At 36.1% G+C, this 23,242-nt stretch overlaps 1 protein-coding gene across 1 annotated transcript in view; it reads left to right on the forward strand.

The window, feature by feature from the left end:
• Window positions 1–23,242, forward strand: part of LOC150096440 (general transcription factor IIE subunit 1-like) — a 175,629-nt gene that overhangs the window by 23,611 nt on the left and 128,776 nt on the right. The window contains exon 2 of the mRNA XM_090409095.1: window positions 15,156–15,470. Coding sequence (XP_090265221.1) covers window positions 15,183–15,470 — 288 coding nt within the window. The 5' untranslated portion in view covers window positions 15,156–15,182. The remainder of the gene's footprint in view (window positions 1–15,155; window positions 15,471–23,242) is intronic.

The raw sequence follows: 23,242 nt of genomic DNA on the forward strand, positions 1-23,242 counted from the left end.
TCTTGCAATGGGAAAGGTTCCTAAGGAGTGGAAAGAAGCCAAAATAATACCTCTCCACAAGTATGGTTTGAGAACAGAAGTTTCCAATTATAGACTGGTCTGTATATATCTGCAGTTGTGTAATCAAAGTGTCGGAAAACATTGGTTAGAAATAGAATATAGGATTGAGTGATCGACATCAGATTCTCTGTAATGTCAGCATGGGTTTGTGATGAGCAGGTCTTGTTTTCACAATCTGCTTATGTTTTATGATAAGGTGACACGTGTGTTGGATAAGGGAGAATCATACAGTGATATTCATGGACTTTGCAAAAGATTTGATAGATTACTACATGATAAGTTGGTATACAAACTGCAGAGGATAGGAATAGATAGTGTATTGGTTAGATGGATTGGAGATTGGTTATCTGAATGATAACACCATGTTGTGTATGATGGAGCCATGTCTCAGAAAAGGTAAGGTGACCAGTGGCATGCTTCAGGGTTCTGTTCTTGGGACCCTACTGTTTAACTTATTTGTTAATGATATTTCATTTGGATTGGCTGAGGATCTTCAAATCTTTGCCGATAATGCAAAGTTAAGTAGAATTATCAGGAGTTGTGCTGATGTTAATTCTCTACTGGAAGATTTGAATAGACTTTTAGCTTGGACAAGTGAGTGGGGTTGCTTTTAATATTAATAAATGCAAGGTGTTTCACTTTATGATACAGAGATATAAGGCTGCATACTGTATTGGTGGAGCTGTAGTTAAGGAAGTGGCTGAGATTCAGGATCTAGGAGTGATGGTAGACAGGACTGAAGTTCCGGAGACACATCGTATTGCTACTATGATAAAAAGTACATTGGCATATAGGGATAAGCAGGTGGTGCCTCTATATAAGGTACTGGTCAGACCACATATGGACTATTGTGCATCGATTCGATCCTAGTTTTCGTTGTGATGTGGAAACACTAGGGCTGGTCCAAAAACAAATAACCAAAGTAATATCAGGACTCTGGAATGTTAGTTATGAAGAGTGTTTGACAGAATGTGGATTACAGAGGTTGGTGGATAGGAGAAAAAGAGGAGATATGATAGACCTTCAAGTTAGTTTAGGGATTCTATCAGATTAATGCAGAAGAAATTATAAAAAGAGTGGATGTTAAGATAGGAAGAACGAGAGGTCACCCTCGTTCTTCCATAGGAAGAACGAGGGTGATTGTATATGGAAGTTGTATACAGATGTGGTGAGGAGTATATTTTTTACATGTAGAATTGTTACTGAGTGGAATTCATTGCCTGAGTGTATTGTGAGTGCAGGTAATGTTGTTAACTTCAAAACTCATTATGATAGACATCTTGCCAGTTGAGTGGGCCTCCCCATGATGAGTCTGACTCCATGGAGGTGGTTACCAAATAATAATAATAATAAGTTGTAAGTAGCATTTATAATTGAAGGAGGTACAGGAAGATTGTTTCATGTAAAATCAGTTGTAAAACAAGGATGCCATCTCCACACTTATTAATCATTTTTATGTCACATTATTATTACATAAGCATGTAAGGCCCACATGTTAGGTATCCCTCTTCTGTCATCCATATTGTGCTTTAAAGGTGTTCACTTAAAAGTACTTATGACTGCCTAGTAACCTCTTTCACCCATTTACCACTCTCCAAGTAAAATATCTAACTACACTCTTACACAACTTCTAGGAGTGATCCTTATTCTCTTCAATTGTGTATTAGAAAATTTTTTAGCATTTACTCTATAAAATCTCTTTAGCAACTTATGTTGTTTTGATCACAATCCCTTCTTTTCTACCTGCTCGTTAAACTTTAGCTCATGAACTGTCATTCTATCCTCATAGGGAGCACTCCACAAACCACTTACTCACTTTTGGTCTCTCACATTTGAATCCTCTCATCCACTTCTACATCTAGAAGAAACCCTGGTGGCCAAATATGCATACAGTAATCTAGATGTGGTCAGAGACTTCTATGGAGAGAGAGAGAGAGACCGACCGAATAACTTGACTCTGCTTGTTACTTATTGCTAACTTTTGCAATAGTGAGATTTCTTAGTACACTAAACCTCCTGTTCATTTAATTACCTGGATTATTTGAGTTAACACTGAACACAGGTTTGCCAGTCCTGGTAATTATATAGTTCTGTTAGGTATCCCTTCTATCTTTGTATCTTATCTTCTGGATTTATAACATTCTTATTCTTATCTTTTAACCATTGGCTACTTATTTTCTTTTGGTTATTAAGAAATTTTATTTTTGAATGTAACTCTACAATTTTATTTTCATCTGATTTCTAACTTTATCTAATTACTTCTAAGCAATTATTACTAATTCATATATGTTTTCTTCTCTATGTTTACTTTTTTGTCTGTCTAATCTTTTATATTCTTCATTTCCATTAGGTTTATTTTTTCCAAGATCTTCTGTTATCCATAGTTTTTAAAAAAAATTTTTTTTTCAATGCATTTTTCTGCTGCAGCCAGTATTGCTTCTTTTATTTTTATCCATTTGTTAGGTCTTCTTTCTTTTCAATATACTGTGCTATATTATTCTGAAAGAAAGTCTTAGTGTTACTGTCATTTAATTTCGCTATATCCCACTTGAATGTTTAAATCTTTTAGCTATCTTTTTTAATTTTATATTTATTGTTTATTACTTTATATAATTTATTAAATTAACTGTGGAAAGGGTACAGAGGTGGATAACAAAGATGGTTTCAGAATTGTCCGATGTTAGTTATGAGGATCGGCTGAGGGCATGTGGACTGCAGGGTTTGGTAGATAGAAGAAGGAGAGGTGATATGATTCAGACTTTTAAACTGTTGAGAGGTGGTTACAGGGTTGACACTGAAGAGTTCTTTCGCTTGGTTGAACAGTGGGAAGGAGTGATGACAAGAAGCCATCCCTGGAAGTTACAAAAGGAAACTGTGAGCAAGAGGGTGAGGAGTGGTTTCTTTGCATGGAGGATGGTTGAACCATGGAATGCGAACGGTCAATGAGTTTAAAGAGTGGTATGATAGACTTTGTGTTTCTTAGGGGGGGGAACCTCCCCTCGATGAGTCTTGATAGACTTTGTGTTTCTTAGGAAGGACCTCCCACGATGAGTCTTTTGACTCCATGGAGGCCTGAATAATAATAATTTATACAAACATATTTGACTGTAATTTTGTTTATATGTAAATACGTATTGCTTCACTTAACTTTTGTACATATATATTACGAAATATGTAATGTTTTGTGATGTATATGTACAGGAATTGAGTACTAATGTATATATTATTCATTAGTTTAATTTCTGATCAATCATGTATTTCTGTAGCCTTGTGTTACCTTGTTGTAATTTTGTTAATATGTAAATACCACACTACTAAACCTAATTTTTATTCATTCGTATTGTATAATAATTCCTCTTTAACTTATGTATTACTGTAATAACATTTGTTGTAATGTTATATGTAGATGCTGCATTCCTTGGCTTGGTGTTGTACATACATTTTGTTTATTAACTTATATTGTTGTCTAATATAAGTTCTTAAATGCTGCAGTAATTTTGTTTATATGCCCATTGCCCAGTTTAACTTTTGTGCATACATATTATTTACTAATTTTTTTGACTAATTATGTATTGCTGTAGGACACCTTGTATATTTGTGTAACTTTCTTGTAATTTTGTTTATGTGTAGATACCATATTGCCAAATTGTATTTTTATGCATACATGTTGTATAATAATTCCTTTTTGTCTATTTATGTATGGCTGTAAAAACATCTTATAATTTTAACTATATGTAGATACCTTGTTATTTCTTAGCTTGGTGTCTTGTACACACACATTTTGTTTATTTAACTTGTATTATTGACAATTTTTATACTACTGTAACCTTTAACTTTGTGTGTTGTTGTGCCCTCTGCAGCAATTCTGTTTCTATGTAGATGCTTCTTTGTGGAACCTAATTTTTGTACAGGCATATTGTTTACAATTTTCTTTAACTGTTTATGTATAGTTGTAACCTTAGTATGGCACAGTATGACCTTTGTAGATTTTGTGCCAAATAAACTATAAACCAAACCTTCTACAGATGTCACTATAAATTCAAACGCCTATTCAAAGAGAGTGCCGAGGCCTTACTTCAACTCCCTAACTTGAATTGAAATGATTGCCTATCATTTTAAAAAATATGGGAAAGCTTAATCCAGATAACACACTTTTTTTTTTTCCAATTGAGACCTAATTCTTACATTAGTCTTACATGTTATCTGTAATTTATTCATCACTGATGAAATTTACCTCTCTTTAGTGCTTAGCAATGTAACATCACGTGGCTCGTTCTACTTTTAAATGATCATTTGTTTGCATTCCACCTTGTAAAAATTGTTCTTATCAAGCCACTGATTGTCTGTTACTTTCAGACTGAAATATTTGACAAATATTAAAATAGTCTTGTGCTAATGTGTTGATAAGTCTTAATTTCATGTCACAAGTGCCTCTCAAGAATATATTTTAGTCTGAAAATTATAGACCATTTTTAGTGGCAAAAATAATTCATAAAATTCACATATATCTTGCTTTTCTTTTTGTTCATAAAAAGTGTTTGCAATTGATGTTTTACATGAAATTCAATACAGCTATCAACTCTATCATTTCTTATGCCATATCCATATGGGCCTACAACAGAACTTATTCTCTCCTTTCCTATTTTGGCATTCAGTCATCCATAATGATTAACCCTCTCTCACTCCTCCAATATCTTGAATGAATAGCTTTACCTAATTTCTTGTAAAATTCTTCAATTTCTTCAACTTCAGATGTTGTTGGCGCATGAATCGGTATAATTATCAGTGGTTTTGTTTCTATTGAAATCGATATTATTCTTTTAAAGTTTCTATTAACATTAATCACTGAATGTGAGAATTCCTTTTCTATAATGAATGCAACTCCCCTTCTTTGACTCACTTCCCATAACTTCACATTCCTTTCCATTTGGATGAGTAGTTAAAAATTCCATATCACCTTACCAGAATATCTCTGACAAGTATTTTAATGTTTTTTAATATATTTTAAATAATTTTTTTTATTGGATACAGCGACTTTTGACCAATAAGTATAATTATAAAAAACTGTTTTATTTAAATATAAAGTTTATTTTATTTATTTATATTTATTATATATTTTTATTTAAATTATATATTATCATCATCATCATCATCAAATTCCTGCCATGTACCCTCAAGGGGTGTACAGGATATGACAGTACTACATGAAAAAATTACATCATTACTAACTTCCTATCTACAATTTTCCTCCAAATCAGTCTGTTACTTGTCAAGACTCCAACATTATCAGATCTTATATTTCTATCGTCTAAGGCACTTTGTAATGTATCAATCCGCCTATATCTTGGTCTTCCTCTGGGTCGTTTTCCTGCCAACCTGGCAGAGAACACTTGTTTTGCTAATCTTTCCTCTCCCATTCTATTTAAGTGACCATACCATCTGAGATTAGCTCTGCTAACGCATTCCTGGATGCTGACAATGTCAAGTTCTTTCCTAATATCCTCATTTTTAATATGATATTGCCATTGATGCCATCTGTTCACGCCTCTAATCTTTCTCAGGACTCTCATATCTGCGGTCTCTAGTCTTTGGTCAAGTGTTTTACTTCTGACCCAGCTCTCAGATCCATAAGTTAAAACTGGTTTGAACACAGTCTTGTATACAGCTAATTTAGTGTTCCGACTAATTTCTTTCTTATTCCATATGAATTTATTCAATTGACTTCCCACGATACCAGCTTTGCTGATTCTGTTGTCTATTTCTATATTTAGTTTACCATCTTCAGTAAAAATTGTGCCTAAGTAGCTGAAATGTTTTACTTTTTCCACAGGTTCTTCATTCACAACACAGTTGACATTTTCAATGATTCTGCCTATTTTCATTGTCTTTGTCTTTTTATTGCTGACCTTCATACCATATCTATTACAACAGCTATTCACTTTAGTCAGAGAATCTTGCAGACTTGTAGCGGATTTATTTAGAAGTATAACATCATCCGCATAAAGCAAAGAGCTGACATTAACATCTCCAATTTTGATATCAGGTTTAATACCACATTCCTTCATAATGTGATCCATATAGATAATGAATAACAGAGGGGATAATGTACATCCTTGTCTCACACCAGATTTAACATTAAACCATCTTCCTGTACTTCCTTCAATTCTAACTGCTGACTCACAACTCAAATAAAGACTAAGTATTGCTTGATATAATGCCCCATTGACACCATATAACTGCAGCGTATTGAATAGCTTCTCTCTTGGCACCTTGTCATATGCCTTTTCCAAATCGACAAAACTTAAATACAGATCTTTGTTATATTCCCATGCTTTCTCGACTATTTGTCGTAAAGTGAAGATCTGATCCTGACAGCCTCTATTTGGCCTGAATCCAGCTTGTTTTTCACCAAGCTTTTCTTCCACAATTCTTCTCAACCGTTTCTCAAGTATACTTGCATAGATCTTGCCAGGAACACTCAGTAGGGAAATACCTCTGTAATTCTCACATTCAGTTTTATTTCCCTTTTTATATATGGGTACTATGAGAGCTCTACTCCAATCATCGGGAATTCGTCCCTCTGTCCAGGCTTTCTGAACTATGCAGTGCAGCCACTGTAAGACTTATACCACCATACTTCAGCATTTCTGGTCGAATATCATCTACTCCTGCTGCCTTTCCACATTTCAAGCCTTTGATGGCTTTTTCTACTTCAAGTATGGATATGTATTCCTGACTGCATGCCTGGTCAGTGTTTTTTATCACTGTGCTGTCATCACTGCTTGTTTCATTTAGCAGTTTTTCAAAGTAATTACTCCATACTTCAAGGATATCTTTTTCTCCTGTTTTCATTTCACCTTTATCATCTCTAATTCCTTTTACAGCACTCTTTCCTCCATTCCTAAGCTTCTTCAACAACCTCCAGAATATTTTGCCACCTTCTTGATATTTATTTTCTATATTCTTGCCAAAGTCCTCCCATGACTTTTGTTTAGCTAGTTTTACACACTGTTTAGCTTTCTTACATTTGTCTCTGTATTCTCTAAGAGTAAAAGCTGACTTATTTGCCAGGAACTTTTGATATGCTTTCTTCTTTTCCTTCACTGCCTCTTTAACTTCCTGTGTCCACCAGGGAGTTCTGATTTTTTTATCCTTGCACACAACCTCACCACATGCCTCTCTGGCAGAATCAATCAATGTTTCCTTCAGAGTTTGCCACTGAATCTCCAAGGTTTGATTCCTGTTCTCAAACTCTTTCATTTTCTTTTCAATAATATTTCTGTATTTTAGTCTACCGTTTACATCTGAGAGCTGCTCAACTTTTATTTGCTTTAAAACTTTCTTACATGTTATTCTTTTCAATATGAAATTCAATTTTATCCTGCTCAAGACTAAATAGTGATCACTTCCAATTTCAAATCCTCTGTACACTCTGGTGTCCTGCACCAGGAAGAAAACATCACTATCAACAATAACATAGTCAATGAGACTTTTCTTATTCCTAGCCTCTTCTCTCCATGTGAATTTGTGCACATTTTTATGTTGGAACATGGTGTTAGTAATAACCAGTCCATGTCCTGAGCAGAAATCCAACAGATATTTGCCATTATTATTAGTTTTGCTCTTTTCTCCAAATTTTCCCAAAATATTTTTGTATGTCTCACAATCATTTCCTACTCTGCTATTTAGATCCCCTACAAGGACCAACTTTTCCTTTTTCATTGTGTCAGTTGCTTTTTCTAAAGCCTCAAAAAATTCCTCCACTTCTACCTTAGTAGAACCTTCTGTGGGACCATAGGCACAAATAAGTCTCATTGTCCAGTTCCCCATTCTCATATTTGCCCACATTACTCTACTTGAGACTGACTGCCATTCAAGAAGATTAGCCTCGTATTTTGTGTTGAATACTATGGCTACTCCTTCTTTTCCTTGATTGTTATTGCCTGAATATAACATTTTGTATTTATTGCTCAGAAAGATCTCACCAGTTTTGGTCTTCTTTGTTTCAGTCACCCCTATTATGTCGATCTGGTACTTATCTAATTCCTCAGCTAGCTCCATTTCTTTGCCATTCAGGCTTCTTACGTTGATAGTACCGATCTTTAACTCTGGTGATGTTGAGTTGGGGTTTGTTTTCAGATTTGTTCCAGTAGCTGACTTTTCGCTGTTCGCCCTGGTTCCCTGGCGAAAACAACGGGGGCCTTGTTTAACCGGGCGACGCCCCAGCCGGCATGAAATTTTGTCATGTTGTACCATCATTTTTTATTTTGGTTTAACCAATAAGAATACAATTTGGTCGGCTAAATCCCAAATTGCCAGCCCATCCTCGTTCATTCAGTATCAAAGTAGATACCCAACAGGGTGCACCACGAGAAGGTGAGGATTGGACATTAGGTCAGAAGCCCTGGTCGGTTCTCTGCATTCCTTTAAAGGCTATGTGGAGGTCTCCTCTCAGTTATACAGCTTTGACCCTTAAGCACCCCATTATATATTATTAATATAATATATAATGGGGTGCTTAATATATTATTAAGCATAATGGGGTGCATAAATAATAGGGTGCTTAATATATTATTAAGCACCCCATTATATATTATTAATATATATATTCATTTTTCTAAATTAACTGACTTAAAACCCGAGAATTATAACACAATGACATTTATTTGAAAAAACGCAACATGTTTCATCAAGAATGACTTCATCAGGCTATAAGAAGATAGAAAGACATTAAAAGACACTGAAATTAACATTGACACACTCTAAAGTTATACAATTATAAAGCCATAATATTCGACTGTAAATTACAGTTATTATGAGCTTGAATTACAGTCAGAGTTCAAGTTCTATTGTTGTACACCTGTGCGTGTGTGGAATCACGCGATCTCCAGTATCTAATAGTAGAGTTGAAAGAGTCAGGCAAATTATAGCTAAGATTGTTATTCATGTGAAAAGGGTCCAAGGTGATTTCCTTTGACTCGACAATGCGGCGCTCTACCTCATCATGGCAGATGTGTAGGTTTGAAGTTGATGTCCAATTTATTTCATGTTGGTGGCTTTCGTTGTTCATGTTTATTGAAAACAGGACATGGCTTGACAGAGCAGTTGCTCTGGTTCTTTTATAAGCAATGTCGCGCTGGTGCTCTTCGAGACGAAGTAAGATAGATTTCTCTGTCTGCCCATAATAAGATTATCAACAGATTTTGTCTCTAAAATAAAGGACCTAAAACTAAAATCTTCTGACATCATGGTGAGTTTTGACGTGGCAGCACTCTTTACCAACGTTCCGACACAGGACGTTCTCCATATTTTAAAAAACGAGATTTCAAATAAAATGTTCTCTCTGTTATCTCACTGTGTAAACTCTGGCTATTTTGAATTCGAAGGTAAACTATACAAACAGGTCAAAGGATTAGCTATGGGAAGCCCCCTCTCTCTTGTGTTAGCCAACATTTTTTTCGAGGACTTTGAACAAAAAGCAATCTCCTCTTTTACTTTAAAACCGAAAATTTGGCTTCGATATCGAAGCCAAATTCGAAGCCAAATTTTCGGTGGAGTGGGGTGTTGCTACAAGCCAAGGAGTACAGAGGGTGGGGAGCAGGAGATGTTTAGGCAATTGAGTTTGGCAAGTGCAAGAAGAATGCGAGAGACTGCTTGCATTTGAATGAGAAAGGACGTAGACATCTGGAGAGATTGCTGTTTTCTGAACAAGTGAGTGTGTCAATGCAGGGAAACTAGAGTTCCCAGGGTGGATGGTAGCAGGTGTGGCCTTTTGTCGGAATGGGTGCTTGGGGGAAGGGGGGCAACATCAGGTAACACTGAGTCCAGTGGGGATCTGGAGGAGATAATGATAAGTATAGAAGCAGTGACATTTTTATGCTTTATACTAATGCTGGGAGTATCCAGAATAAAGAAGATGAATTGGTGGTACTGATAGCATCAGCCTGGCCAAAGATTATTAGGATCACTGAGACATGGTTGACAGAAGATGATATATAAGAGTGAGCGCTTTGGCAGGCAGTGACACTAATGGTTTTGAAAGCATATGGTGTGAGGTAGAGGTGGGCAAGACAGGATATTTAGTGGGGTGTTGCTACAAGCCAAGGAGTACAGAGGGTGGGGAGCAGGAGATGTTTAGGCAATTGAGTTTGGCAAGTGCAAGAAGAATGATTGTTATGGGAGATTTTAATTAAACTACAGCAGTATAAATTGGGGAGAGGAAGATGCATGTAGTAATAAGGGAATGGAATTTCTAGAATTCTCGAGGGACAAATGTCTTAGGCAACATGTAATAGAGGGAACAAGAGGTTTGGATTTGGTCATAGCATCAGAAGAGCTGATAATAACTGAGATGACATCTCTCTCTCCCACCAGTTGGAGAGAGTGACCATGTGGTTTTGACATGGAAGATGAATAGACATGCAGGCATATCAAAGAAAAGGGAACATATGTGGAATTATAAGGCAGGTGATTATCTTACATATCAACTTGGGGCAGTTCCATGGAGGGTGGAATTTGAAGGCTAGGATATCATCGGTGTTTGGGAAATGGTAAAGGAATATTTGTTGAAGAAGTGGACATAATTTGGTTTAAAGTGGATGCAAACAATATCAAACAGGAACTGCAGGTGAAAAAGAGATTATGGAAGAGATATGAGGAGAGGGGTGGAGAACAGATGCATGAAGAATATAAGACTCAGGCCAGGAGAGTGACTAGTATGGTGAGGAAGGCAAAACTGGAATATGAGGAGACTGGCACTAAGATCCAAAGAAAATCTTGGAATTTTTTTAGATAGGTGACCAGTGGGATGAGAAATGATTGTGGAAGAATGACATTGTGGGATAAAAATGAGAATAGAGTGACTGATGCAGAGGACATAGTGGAGTTGTTCAATGAGCACTTTATTGGAGTATTTATCCTGGAGGAGAAGGTTTTAATACTAGAGGGGGGAGGGGAATAGGGCAGGTTCGAGGTATAGATGTGCAAGAGGAGAGTGTGTTCCAAATACTGAGTATTCTAGATGTCAGTAATGCAGTGGGACTCGATGGTATTTCACCATGGGTTTGACAGAATTTGCTAAAGAACTGATAGTTCCTTTGACCTGGCTTTTCAATGAAAGTCTGACTACGGAAAAGGTACCCAAGGAATGGAAGGAAGGTAAGATAGAAATTGCCCTTATGCCATTGCATAAGGGTGGTAGCAGACTGGAAGTGCAATTATAGGCCAGTTTGTGTGTCATCAGTAGTTGTTAAGGTCTTAGAGAAATTGGTGAGGGACTATATACAGTGTTGGGCAGTTGAGGATAATGTTATCTGTGAGAATCAATATGGATTTGTTAAGGGGCACTCTTGCTTAAGTAATATGATTGCCTTTTATAATAAAGTGACAAGAGCAGTTGATGAGGGAAAGGTATACACTGCCATTTTTTTGATTTTGGAACGGCATTTGACAGGGTGCCACATGATAACCTGATATTTAAGTTACAGCACATGGATTTAGCTGTTGGGTTAGTCACCTGGATTCAGGATTGGCTGTCTGATAGGTATCAGATAGTTGTGTATGGTGGGGCAATATCAAGGAAGCAGAAGGTTACAAGTGTGGTTCCACAGGGCTCAGTACTGGGACCTATATTGTTTAACCTTTATATCAATGACATTGTCAATGGATTGCAGGGGGATATTCAGTTGTTTGCAGATCATGTGAAGCTGGGAAGGATTAGTAATAGTACAGATGTGGCGGCCCTGCAAAAGGATTTGAATAAACTTGACAGTTGGGCAAATTAATGGAGTGTTGGTTTAATGCAGCAAAATGTCAAGTCTTGAAGTTTGGGATACATCAATGGGAGGCTGCATACTTAATTGAAGGAGCTGTACTGGAGGAAGTAGGTGAGACAAGCGATCTGAGGGTGATGATCGATAGAAAACTGAAATTCAGGAGGCTTATTGCAAAAGTGGTGAAGGTAACCCAGAGGATTCCTGCAATAATGAGAAGGACACTGACCAGCAGAGATAGAAGAGCTATCATTCCGTTGTATAAGACCCTGATCGACCACACTTTGATTATTGTTATCAAATTTGAGCCTCATGATTTGAAGGGGATAAATTAACTGTGGAAAGAGTGAGAGGTGGATAACAACGATGGTTTCAGGACTGTACAATGTTAATCATGAGGATTGGCTGAGGGAATGTGGACTGAAGAGTTCGGTGGATGGAATGAGAGGTGATATGATTGAGACTTTTAAACTTTTGAGAGGCAGTTACAGGGCAGATATTGGGTAGTTCTTTCACTTGGTGGAGCTGTATCTGCCCTGTAACTGCCTCTCAAAAGTTTAAAAGTCTCAATCATATCACCTCTCATTCCATCCACCGAACTCTTCAGTCCACATTCCCTCTCTATCATACCACTCCTTGAACTCATTGATCGTTCTTGCTCTCACCACTCCACCAGGCAATGCATTCCACGGTTCCACCACCCTCCAGGCAAAGAAACCACTCCTCACCCTTTTGCTCACAGCTTCCTTTCGTACTTTGTAAGCAAAAGGGTGAGGAGTGGTTTCTTTGCCTGGAGGGTGGTGGAACCGTGGAATGCATTGCCTGGTGGAGTGGTGAGAGCAAGAACGATCAATGAGTTCAAGGAGTGGTATGATAGACTGTGTTTCCTAGGAAGGACCTCCCATGATGAGTCTCTTGACTCCATGGATGCCTGAATAATAATAATATAATATGCCTGTATAGCTCAGTGGAAGTGGCATTGCTTCCTTGGCTCAAAGAAAGGCCTGGATTCAATTCTAGTCTCCAACTTGGGTGACCTTTTTCTAAGCCTTTCTTTGACCAGTTCCTAAGTTAGTTGATCTCTGGCACAAGCAAGTGTTTTTTTTCTCCAGAAACAAAAATCGACTATAGAACTTACAATATTGCAGACAATAACATATTGTGTTAGGGATTAGGAGATTGTGACAACTGTCAGCCATTTCTTCATCGGATGCTGCTTGTAATTAATGATCTTGGACCAGCTATCTCAATTTGGTTACTGGTGGAGATTGAATTGCCTCCTGAGTCTTCAAAAGTTAGATAGGGCTAAAATGACCTGACCTGTTCCCTCATCATCATCAGCATAATGCTAATTATGGAAATAGACTATATTGGTCTGTTCCAGTCTCATTATCCATCTAATATCCTCTTTTGAGGTCAACTCGGCCATCCTTTTTTCAATTGGTTTATACTTTATTATTTGTTTTGTTTTTCTCAGGGACTCACATTGGTGAGTATGGGCATGGTAAACCTGAGATACCCAAGCCAGACCTGATCTTACTTCCTACAATATACACTTGGTATCTCATTTATAGACTGGTCTTCTACCCTTCTTTCTTCTACTCCGTCTTACTTCTTACTCCTCCCCCTCCAGTGTGATTAGAGCAGTTCGAGGGCAAGGGGGTGAGTCTTTCCTCTCAAACTGTTGTTTTCACTATTTACCGAAAAAAAGGCAAGCTTAGTTGCCTTAAGGTGACAGCCCCACCATTATGATACGTATCTCCTGGTAACTTGACATAGGGAAACACATATTACTTTCAAGTCTCAACCTACTCCCTTTTTTGCCACTTGATCATATGATGGATATGATGGGAGATCTCCCTTTAAAATACAGGAAATACATCACTAACCCCACTACAGTAGAGTCTAGCTGACCATGCCTTCTATACCTTGCACAGACCACACCACATACAAACTAGAAAGACTTAATTTTGGAATCAGCAGCAGGTTTGAAAGCCCATCTGATTTAAATAAATATCGTTGTTAATTTTCCCAAGATTCAGAAAACAATTCTTAGACCTTCCACCCAGCATTCAAGGCAGCATCCATAGTGGGTGTTTTCGTTTTAGGACTTTAGGATTCTAGTCTTGCATCTTATTGTGTGTGTGTTATTACAATTTTGGAACTATTAAATTATTTTGTGCTGTTTTCTTTCCATTAAACCTAATTTTCAGTTTAAACTGCCACTTATGATTTAATACACAAACCCTGATATAGTATTGTTTTGGAGTTCTGACAGTTTAGCGGAAAATTTTTGATAGGAAGTTAATGTCAATTTAATCATGTAGTATCTTGTCAGAAACTCATACTATGACAGTACTACATAATTGGTAATTTGATTATGATGGACTTTTATTTTGAAGTGATTGCAGTAGAAAATGAATAACATTTGCTGTCTTTCAAGAATTGTATCCTTTGTGTATCATGATGTTTATAATGAAGTGCAGGTTATTTTGAATAGATGCAGCAAAGGTGCAGATCAGATTTGGCATTCTGTCTTGAATGCCACATACTTTGGTGGCATTCAAGCAATTCTGAAAGCAATTCTTATCATTGTATCATCTTGATCTGATTTTCCCTTTCAGTCATTTCCAACTGTAGGTGACTTTGTAGGCATTGCCCACGAAGTATTCCTGGTGAGCTTCTTTTTTTTTACAGAGTGGTTCACCATTGCTTCCCCCCCCCCCCAATTTTATCTGGGATCGGGACCAGCATATGGCACAGGGCCGGTTTACCTGTTCTGGGGGAATGAAAAACCCAAGTTTCTGGGTGAAAAAACCCCCTACCTCTGTATGAGACTGACTAACTCACCTTTAGTTGAAAGAGACCAGAGAAAGGTTAGGTTCCTCACGTCACTGATGGGAATCAAACCCAGGTCTTTCTGACGAAAGGACTTCTTCATCTATACTGACTGAGCTACGGAGGCTCTGTATCATCTTGGGAACATAAAATTTGATGAAGTGTAAAATGAAACAAATAGTTTTGCTTGTATCATACCAAAGTATCTGAAAAAGCAGGTAGTTTTGGAATTCTTTCTTAGTTGTGAATTAATTCTATAGGTTATTTAATGGTACTAAGTTCAGAATGTAACCATATCAGAGTCACATCAGTATAACCAAGCCAACAGACTGGGATTAGGGTTTATTATAATGTTTGAGCATCAATTCAGTTTAAAAATCAGATTAAGCAGTTAGGTTTCAGCTTGTGGTAGTTAGTATTTTGTAAATAAAAATTACAGAACTTTATCAATTGTAATTTAATTACTTGCTTTACCTTATTTTTTAGGTTGTCTGTTCTATAAGTTGAATTATAATGGATAGTAACGTTGTAACTGAAGTGCCATCTTCATTAAAAAAATTAGTTAGAATGGTGATGCGTGGCTTTTATGGTATCGAATATATTTTTGTTGTGGACATGCTGATAAAAAATCCTTGCATGAAGGAAGATGACCTTGTTGAGCTGTTGCAATATGAACGTAAGCAGCTGAGAGCAGTCATGGCACAACTGAAAAATGATCGGTTTGTCAAAGTGCGTCTCAGAATGGAAACTGGACCAGATGGAAAAGCAACCCGCCAAAATTTTTATTACATTAATTACAAGGTAGGTGAATTGACTCAAGTCTTAATTCAATTTTATTATGGAAGGAAAAATTTCCTATTTTAACAGTAATCCCTCAATTATCCAACTACAGGAATGCAATTTGTTGGTCAGATAATTGAAATATTGGATAACTGATGGTTATCCAATATTTCATGGTATCGTACCAGAAGTAATTTAATACATTAAACCATTCTAGGCTTAGTTAATTGAAGGTTCGTTCATTTGAAGATTGAATAATTGAGAGAATACTATTAATGAACATTAATAGTGATCTCTCAATGATGATAATTTTATTTATTTTTTTATGTGAATCCTCGAGTTTGCATAAGGTTGTAAACCCTTTTGTAAGGGGTTAGCTAATTCAGGAACTATATCTAGGAGACCAAACATAGTACGTTTTCATTCTCTTTCAGAACTTCAATAAGCAGATTGGTAGTGTCATGCTGATTAATGATGAAAATAGTTTTTATGTGTAGGGAGCATCATGTATAATATTCTTAGCAAAAAAAATTATTTCTTAAATTACTAGTTTCATATGGCATTTTCATGTACTTCTTCAGATTAAAAAAAAAAAAAGAAAAGAAAAGAAAAAAGTATTCACAGAAAGATTTCTAAATTAACAACTGTCATTATTCAATTAAACTTGAACATGATCTAGGTTCTTCATAAAGAGGGTTGGAGAAAAACCTAGAAAAGTAGCTGGTATTGGTATGAAAGGTTAAAGATGATCAACAGACCATCGAGCTACTAATGACTGTTTTGGGCCACATGGATGTTTGAGAAAGTACACTTTTAAGGTTTAGCACAAGGAGAACCTGATAATGGTAAGTGTAGTGCACAGCTTAATTTTTTCATAATCTTCATGAAATTCAAAGTGGTTTTACTTCTAGTATCTGTTAAGAAATTTTATGTTTTTCCTATAGTATTTTGGTCAGGTTTAATTGAATAATAACAGTTGATATTATAAGAGAATAATAACAGTTAGAAATCTCTCTGTGAATATTCTTTTTTTTAAAAAAAAAATCTGAAGTACATAAAAATGTACAAAACTAGTAATTAAATAATTTCTTTGTTAAAAAAAGTTTAAGAGTGGTACTCACCAGACACAAAAATAGACATATCAAGCCATGGAAACCTTAGATTAATTAAAGATGAAAATTTTCTACCACCAAAAACCTACAGGTTACTATTATTATTATTATTATTCAGGTCTCAATGGAGTCAAAAGAATCATCGTGGGAGGTCCTTTCTAAGAAACACAAGTCTGTCAAGACTCATTGAGGAAGGTCCCTCCTAGGAAACACAAAATCTGTCATACCACTCCTTAAACGCAAGGTTAGCAAAGATATTTACTTGACCAACCAGTCTGGCAGAAATTCAAGCTTTTCATAGAAAATTCATGGAAAAAGCACAAATTAAAGACTGATCTTTCATATTATCATATGATTCTCATACAATGTTGAATGCTTCTGTTCTCATCTGATCACTGAAGTTAAGCAACCTGAACATCTTTAAACATTTGGTAGTTGACTTTGCTGACCTGGTTGTCCAAGTGATTAACATACTTGCTATTCAAATAGCATTATTGTAGGGATGGGTGCTTAGGATTGTGTTTAGCTAGGAGATGAATTTCATCACCTAATGTAAGACCATTGCCCTACTTAATATTGATGGCCTGATGTGGCTCGAAAAAGTTCCATGTTTGATTTCTAGAGTGTAGTTTCCAGATTATGTAAAAATATAAGTAAAAAATTCAATAATAAATAAAAGCTTCAGCTTGTCTCATAGACTTATGCAGGTAGTTTGTCTATTGCTTTTTGGCCTACCAATTGGTCTTTTGATATTTGGTTTTCAGTCTCTTGCTAGTTTTTTTTTGATCATTTCTATTAATATGTTAATAGAATTGGAATATGTTAATAGGAAAGAGGAAAGGGCATATGGCAAAATGGAAATAGAATTTATACGGTTACTAAGGGATAATTACCTGAAACAGCACTTGATGGAAGGGACTAGGGGTTTGAGAATGTTGAATCTGGTAATAGCATCAGAAGAGCTATCTATAACTGCAGTAGCAACTCTCCCTCCAATCAGGGAAACTGACCATGAAGTCTTGTCTTGGGAGGATACTCATCATCATATTGATGACGTGTATCCTCAAGAGTATACAGGATATGAAAAACTACATGAAAAACTTATGTCATTACTAACTTCCTATTTACAATCTTCCTCCAAATCAATCTGTTACCTGTCAAGACTCCAACATTATCAGATCTTATATTTCTGTCTTCTAAGACACTTACAGTAAAAAGTGCCTTAGAAGACAGAAATATAAGATCTGGGAGAGTACTCAACATGTAGAAATTTCAGTCAAGTAAGGGTTTATGTGGAACTACAAAAAACTGGAGTTATGACAAACTTAGGAGGCAACTTGGAGCAATGCTATGTGTATTACAGCAATGCGAAAAAAAGAGAGCATTGTGGAATGAATCAGCATGCCCACGAGCAAGAAGGGTAACTAGTACGGTAAGGAAGGTTTAATCAGATTTCCAGAGAAAATTAACTAAGTAGGCCAAAGTAAATCCAAAAGAGTTTTTTGTTTTATACGTAACAAGTAAGTGAAAGAATGATTATGAAAGATAACATTAATCTGTGCTGATGATAGGAAAGTGACAGAAGCAGAAGAAATAGTTCAGTTACTAAGTGACTACTTTGCAAAGGTATAGCATTCAGGTGGCATTCAGTAACTGCAGATGACTCTGCAGTTACTGAGGTGACAGAGACTGATGTGAGCATTGAGAGAAATGAACAGAAGGTACTCAGAATATTGAAAATATCAGTGTGAATTCAGCAGTAAGCTGGATGGTATGGTGTGTCTGTTTGTGTGTTATATGAATGTGCAAGTGAACTGGTAGTGCCTCTGATGAAGTTGTTTAATCTGTCTCAGATCTGGCAAGGTTCCAAGGGAGTGGAAAGAAGGTAAGATAGTTTCATTACATAAAGGTAGTTAAAGTATTGGAAAAGTTGGTTAAAAGTAAAATTTTGGAATGGGTGGATAGGAATATGATATGTGGCAGCATGGTGTTATCATCATCAAATTCCTGCCATGTACCCTCAAGGGGTGTCCAGGATATGATAGTACTACATGAAAAAATTACATCATTACTAACTTCCTATCTACAATTTTCCTCCAAATCAGTCTGTTACTTGTCAAGACTCCAACATTATCAGATCTTATATTTCTATCGTCTAAGGCAGCGCTTCCCAAACTGTGGGCCGCGGCCCCCTTGGGGGCTGTAGGTTTTGTTGAGGGGGGGCCGTGAAATAATGAAAACAAATTTAAAATGTTTTAAGACTAAGTATATATTTTTTTATTTTAAAAGAAACGTATTTAACTTTTCTTATTTCTTTTTTGTTATTTTTTATATTTTAATGGAAAAATTCACACATTGGTGTTGGTTCACAAACTTTGCTTCCTGCGTATTTCGGTGCTTAACAAATATTAGTAAATATTGCTTATTCGTATGTTTCATTTCAAAGCAGTGGTTAATTGTATTTACTTCGAATGTTCTCCAGGGAAGTTCCAAATCTTTCTGTCCCTTCATAATGCGTTCGTAATCAGAGACTGTTGATATTGACTTTATATACATATCAAAACTCGTTTTAAATTATCACTGTCATCCAAGCTAGTTTTCTGTTACCAATAAAAGTTTCGCATATACTTCACACATGAAAAAAAGCTTAAACAAGTTCATGTGGGGATATAGTAACTCGCTTGCAGTGGTAAACAACACACCCTCTCTAAGAGCCACTATACTGCAGAGGCAATAAAAATAAGTACTTTTATTATGCCAGTGAATAAGGTATGAGGAGTCTGTGTAATATATTTCTCAACAAATAGTGCAATTAGAGACAACTGGGATAAAAACACACTAATTAATGAATCACATGTCCCCTCATACAGAAACTGTGCTATATAGACTGAAAGAAAATCATATGTTTCATGGGCAAACATAGTATCTAACTAAAAACTATTGTTATTAATTAGATGTGAGTTCGATTTCCCAAGGAAGCAATAAAATTCAACCGAACGTGTTAAAATTCGTAAAAAGTGTTAAAACTAAGTAATATATATATATATATATATATATATATTAAATGTTATAGCAGTTTCACATATGGAATTCGGTTGAAGAGAGTTAGCATTTCAACTCAATTGTCAGCTATGCTTTTATCTTTCGGTTGCGCGATCTTTTGTTAATACCGCACCAATCATATGCATGTTTTAATAAACAGACTGCCTTTGCTGTCTGTTTCGCGTTAGGCTTAATTACTTTAAAGGGAGAAAGGTCACAAAAGTGAAAAATGTTCCTGGTAAGGGGATTCCCGTATTCAGGTAATATTCACTAATTTCATGTTATCAGTCTGTGGTCTGCCAGTATTGGTAAGTGGTGATATTATTTGATCTATTCTACGTTAAAAAATTTAACCCTGAGATGGATAAGTGGTTGATAAAAAATAAAAAAAAAAATCCCGCGAACAATCAGAAGAAGCAGAAACAGACTAAAAAAAAAGGACAGTATTTCATATTTTACCAGAACAGACCGTATCGTCTTCAGAACCAAATGGTAAGAGGCAAAAAATGTGATATATGCATTTGATTTTTGCAATATTCGTTGTGTATGTTTTGTATTGAATATAAATACAATAAATATAATAATAATATATCTCTATTATGATTTTTTTCGAGGGGGCCGTGAAATATTTTAATTTTTGCAAAGGGGGTCTTGACATCCAGAAGTTTGGGAAGCACTGGTCTAAGGCACTTTGTACCGTATCAATCCACCTATATCTTGGTCTTCCTCTAGGTCGTTTTCCTGCCAACCTGGCAGAGAACATTTGTTTTGCTAATCTTTCCTCGCCCATTCTGTTTAGGTGACCATGCCACCTGAGATTAGCTCTGCTAATGCATTCCTGGATGCTGACAATGTCAAGTTCTTTCCTAATATCCTCGTTTTTAAAATGATGTTGCCATTGATGCCAGCTGTTCACACCTCTAATCTTTCTCAGGACTCTCATATCTGCAGTCTCTAGTCTTTGGTCAAGTGTTTTACTTCTAGCCCAGCTCTCAGATCCATAAGTTAAAACTGGTTTGAACACTGTCTTGTATACAGCTAATTTAGTGTTCCGACTAATTTCTCTCTTATTCCATATGAATTTATTCAATTGACTTCCCACCATACCAGCTTTGCTGATTCTGTTATCTATTTCTATATTGAATTTACCATCTTCACTAAAAATCGTACCTAAGTAGCTGAAATGTTTTACTTGTTCCACAGGTTCTCCATTCACAACGCAGTTGACATTTTCAATGATTCTGCCTATTTTCATTGTCTTTGTCTTTTTATTGCTGACCTTCATACCATATCTATTACAACAGTTATTCAATTTAATCAGAGAATCTTGCAGACTTGAAGCAGATTTATTTAGAAGTATAACATCATCTGCATAAAGCAAAGAGCTGACATTAACATCTCCAATTTTGATATCATGTTTAATACCACTTTCCTTCATAATGTGATCCATATAGATAAAGAATAACAGACGGGATAATGTATATCCTTGTCTCACACCAAATTTAACATTAAACCATCTTCCTGTACTTCCTTCAATTCTAACTGCTGACTTACAACTCAAATAAAGACTAAGTATTGCTTGATATAATGCCCCACCATATAACTGCAGCGTATTGAATAGCTTCTCTCTTGGCACCTTGTCATATGCTTTTTCCAAATCGACAAAACTTAAATACAGATCTTTGTTATATTCCCATGCTTTCTCAACTATTTGTCGTAAAGTGAAGATCTGATCCTGACAGCCTCTATTTGGCCTGAATCCAGCTTGTTCTCAACCCAGCTTTTCTTCCACAATTCTTCTCAACCGTTTCTCAAGCATACTTGCATAGATCTTACTAGGAACACTCAGTAGGGAAATACCTCTGTAATTCTCACATTCAGTTTTATTTCCCTTTTTTTATATATGGGTACTATGAGAGCTCTACTCCAATCATCGGGAATGCGTCCCTCTGTCCAGGCTTTCTGAACTATGCAGTGCTGCCACTGTAAGACTTTTGTACCACCATACTTCAGCATTTCTGGTCGAATATCATCTACTCCTACTGCCTTTCCACATTTCAAACCTTTGATGGCTTTTTCTACTTCAAGTATGGATATGTATTCCTGACTGCATGCCTGGTCAGTGTTTTTTACCACTGTGTTGTCATCACTGCTTGTTTCATTTAGCAGTTTTTCAAAGTAATTACTCCATACTTCAAGGATATCTTTTTCTCCCGTTTTCATGTCACCTTTATCATCTCTAACTCCTTTTACAGCACTCTTTCCTCCATTCCTAAGATTGTTAAAAAACCTCCAGAATATTTTGTCACCTTCTTGATATTTATTTTCTATATTCTTGCCAAAGTCCTCTCATGACTTCTGTTTAGCAAGTTTTACACAGTGTTTAGCATTCTTGCATTTGTCTCTATAATCTCTAAGAGCACAAGCTGACTTATTTGACAGGAACTTTTGGTATGCTTTCTTCTTTTCCTTCACTGCGTCTTTAACTTCCTGTGTCCACTAGGAAGTTCTGATTTTTTTATCCTTACAGACAACCTCACCACATGCCTCTCTGGCAGAATCAATCAATGTTTTCTTCAGAGTTTGCCACTGACTCTCCAAGGTTTGATTCCTGTTCTCAAACTCTTTCATTTTTTTTTTCAATAATCTTTCTGTATTTTAGTCTACAGTTCACATCTGAGAGCTGCTCAACTTTTATTCGCTTTAAAACTTTCATACATGTTATTCTTTTCAATATGAAATTCAATTTTATCCTGCTCAAGACTAAATAGTGATCACTTCTAATTTCAAATCCTCTGTACACTCTGGTGTCCTGCACCAGGGAGAAAACATCACTATCAACAATAACATAGTCAATGAGACTTTTCTTATTCCTAGCCTCTTCTCTCCATGTGAATTTGTGCACATTTTTATGTTGGAACATGGTGTTAGTAATAACCAGTCCATGTCCTGAGCAGAAATCCAACAGATATTTACCATTATTATTAGCTTTACTATTTTCTCCAAATTTTCGCAAAATATTTTTGTATTTCTCACAATCATTTCCTACTCTGCTATTTAGATCCCCAACAATGACCAACTTTTCCTTTTTCATTGTGTCAGTTGCTTTTTCTAAACCCTAAAAAAATTCCTCCACTTCTACCTTAGTTGAACCTTCTGTGGGACCATAGGCACAAATAAGTCTCATTGTCTAGTTTCCCATTCTCATATTTGCCCACATTACTCTACTTGAGACTGACTGCCATTCAAGAAGATTAGCCTCGTATTTTGTGTTGAATACTATGGCTACTCCTTCTTTTCCTTGCTTGTCATTGCCTGAATATAACATTTTGTATTTATTGCTCAGAAAGATTTCACCAGTCTTGGTCTTTTTTGTTTCAGTCACCACTATTATGTCGATCTGGTACTTATCTAATTCCTCAGCTAGCTCCATTTCTTTGCCCATTCAGGCTTCTTACGTTGATAGTATTGATCTTTAACTCTGGTGATGTTGAGTTGGTGCTTATTTTCAGATTTGTTCCAGTAGCTGACTTTTCGCTGTTCGTCATGGTTCCCTGGCAAAAACAACTTGGGCCTTGTTTAACCGGGCGATGCCCCAGCCGGCATGAAATTTTGTCATGTTGTACCATCATTTTTTAT

The sequence above is a fragment of the Typopeltis vanoorti genome, chromosome 19, assembly GCF_054136105.1.
Source record: "Typopeltis vanoorti isolate ZY-2024b chromosome 19, IOZ_Tvanoo_1.0, whole genome shotgun sequence".
Classification (NCBI taxonomy): Eukaryota; Metazoa; Arthropoda; class Arachnida; order Uropygi; family Thelyphonidae; genus Typopeltis; species Typopeltis vanoorti.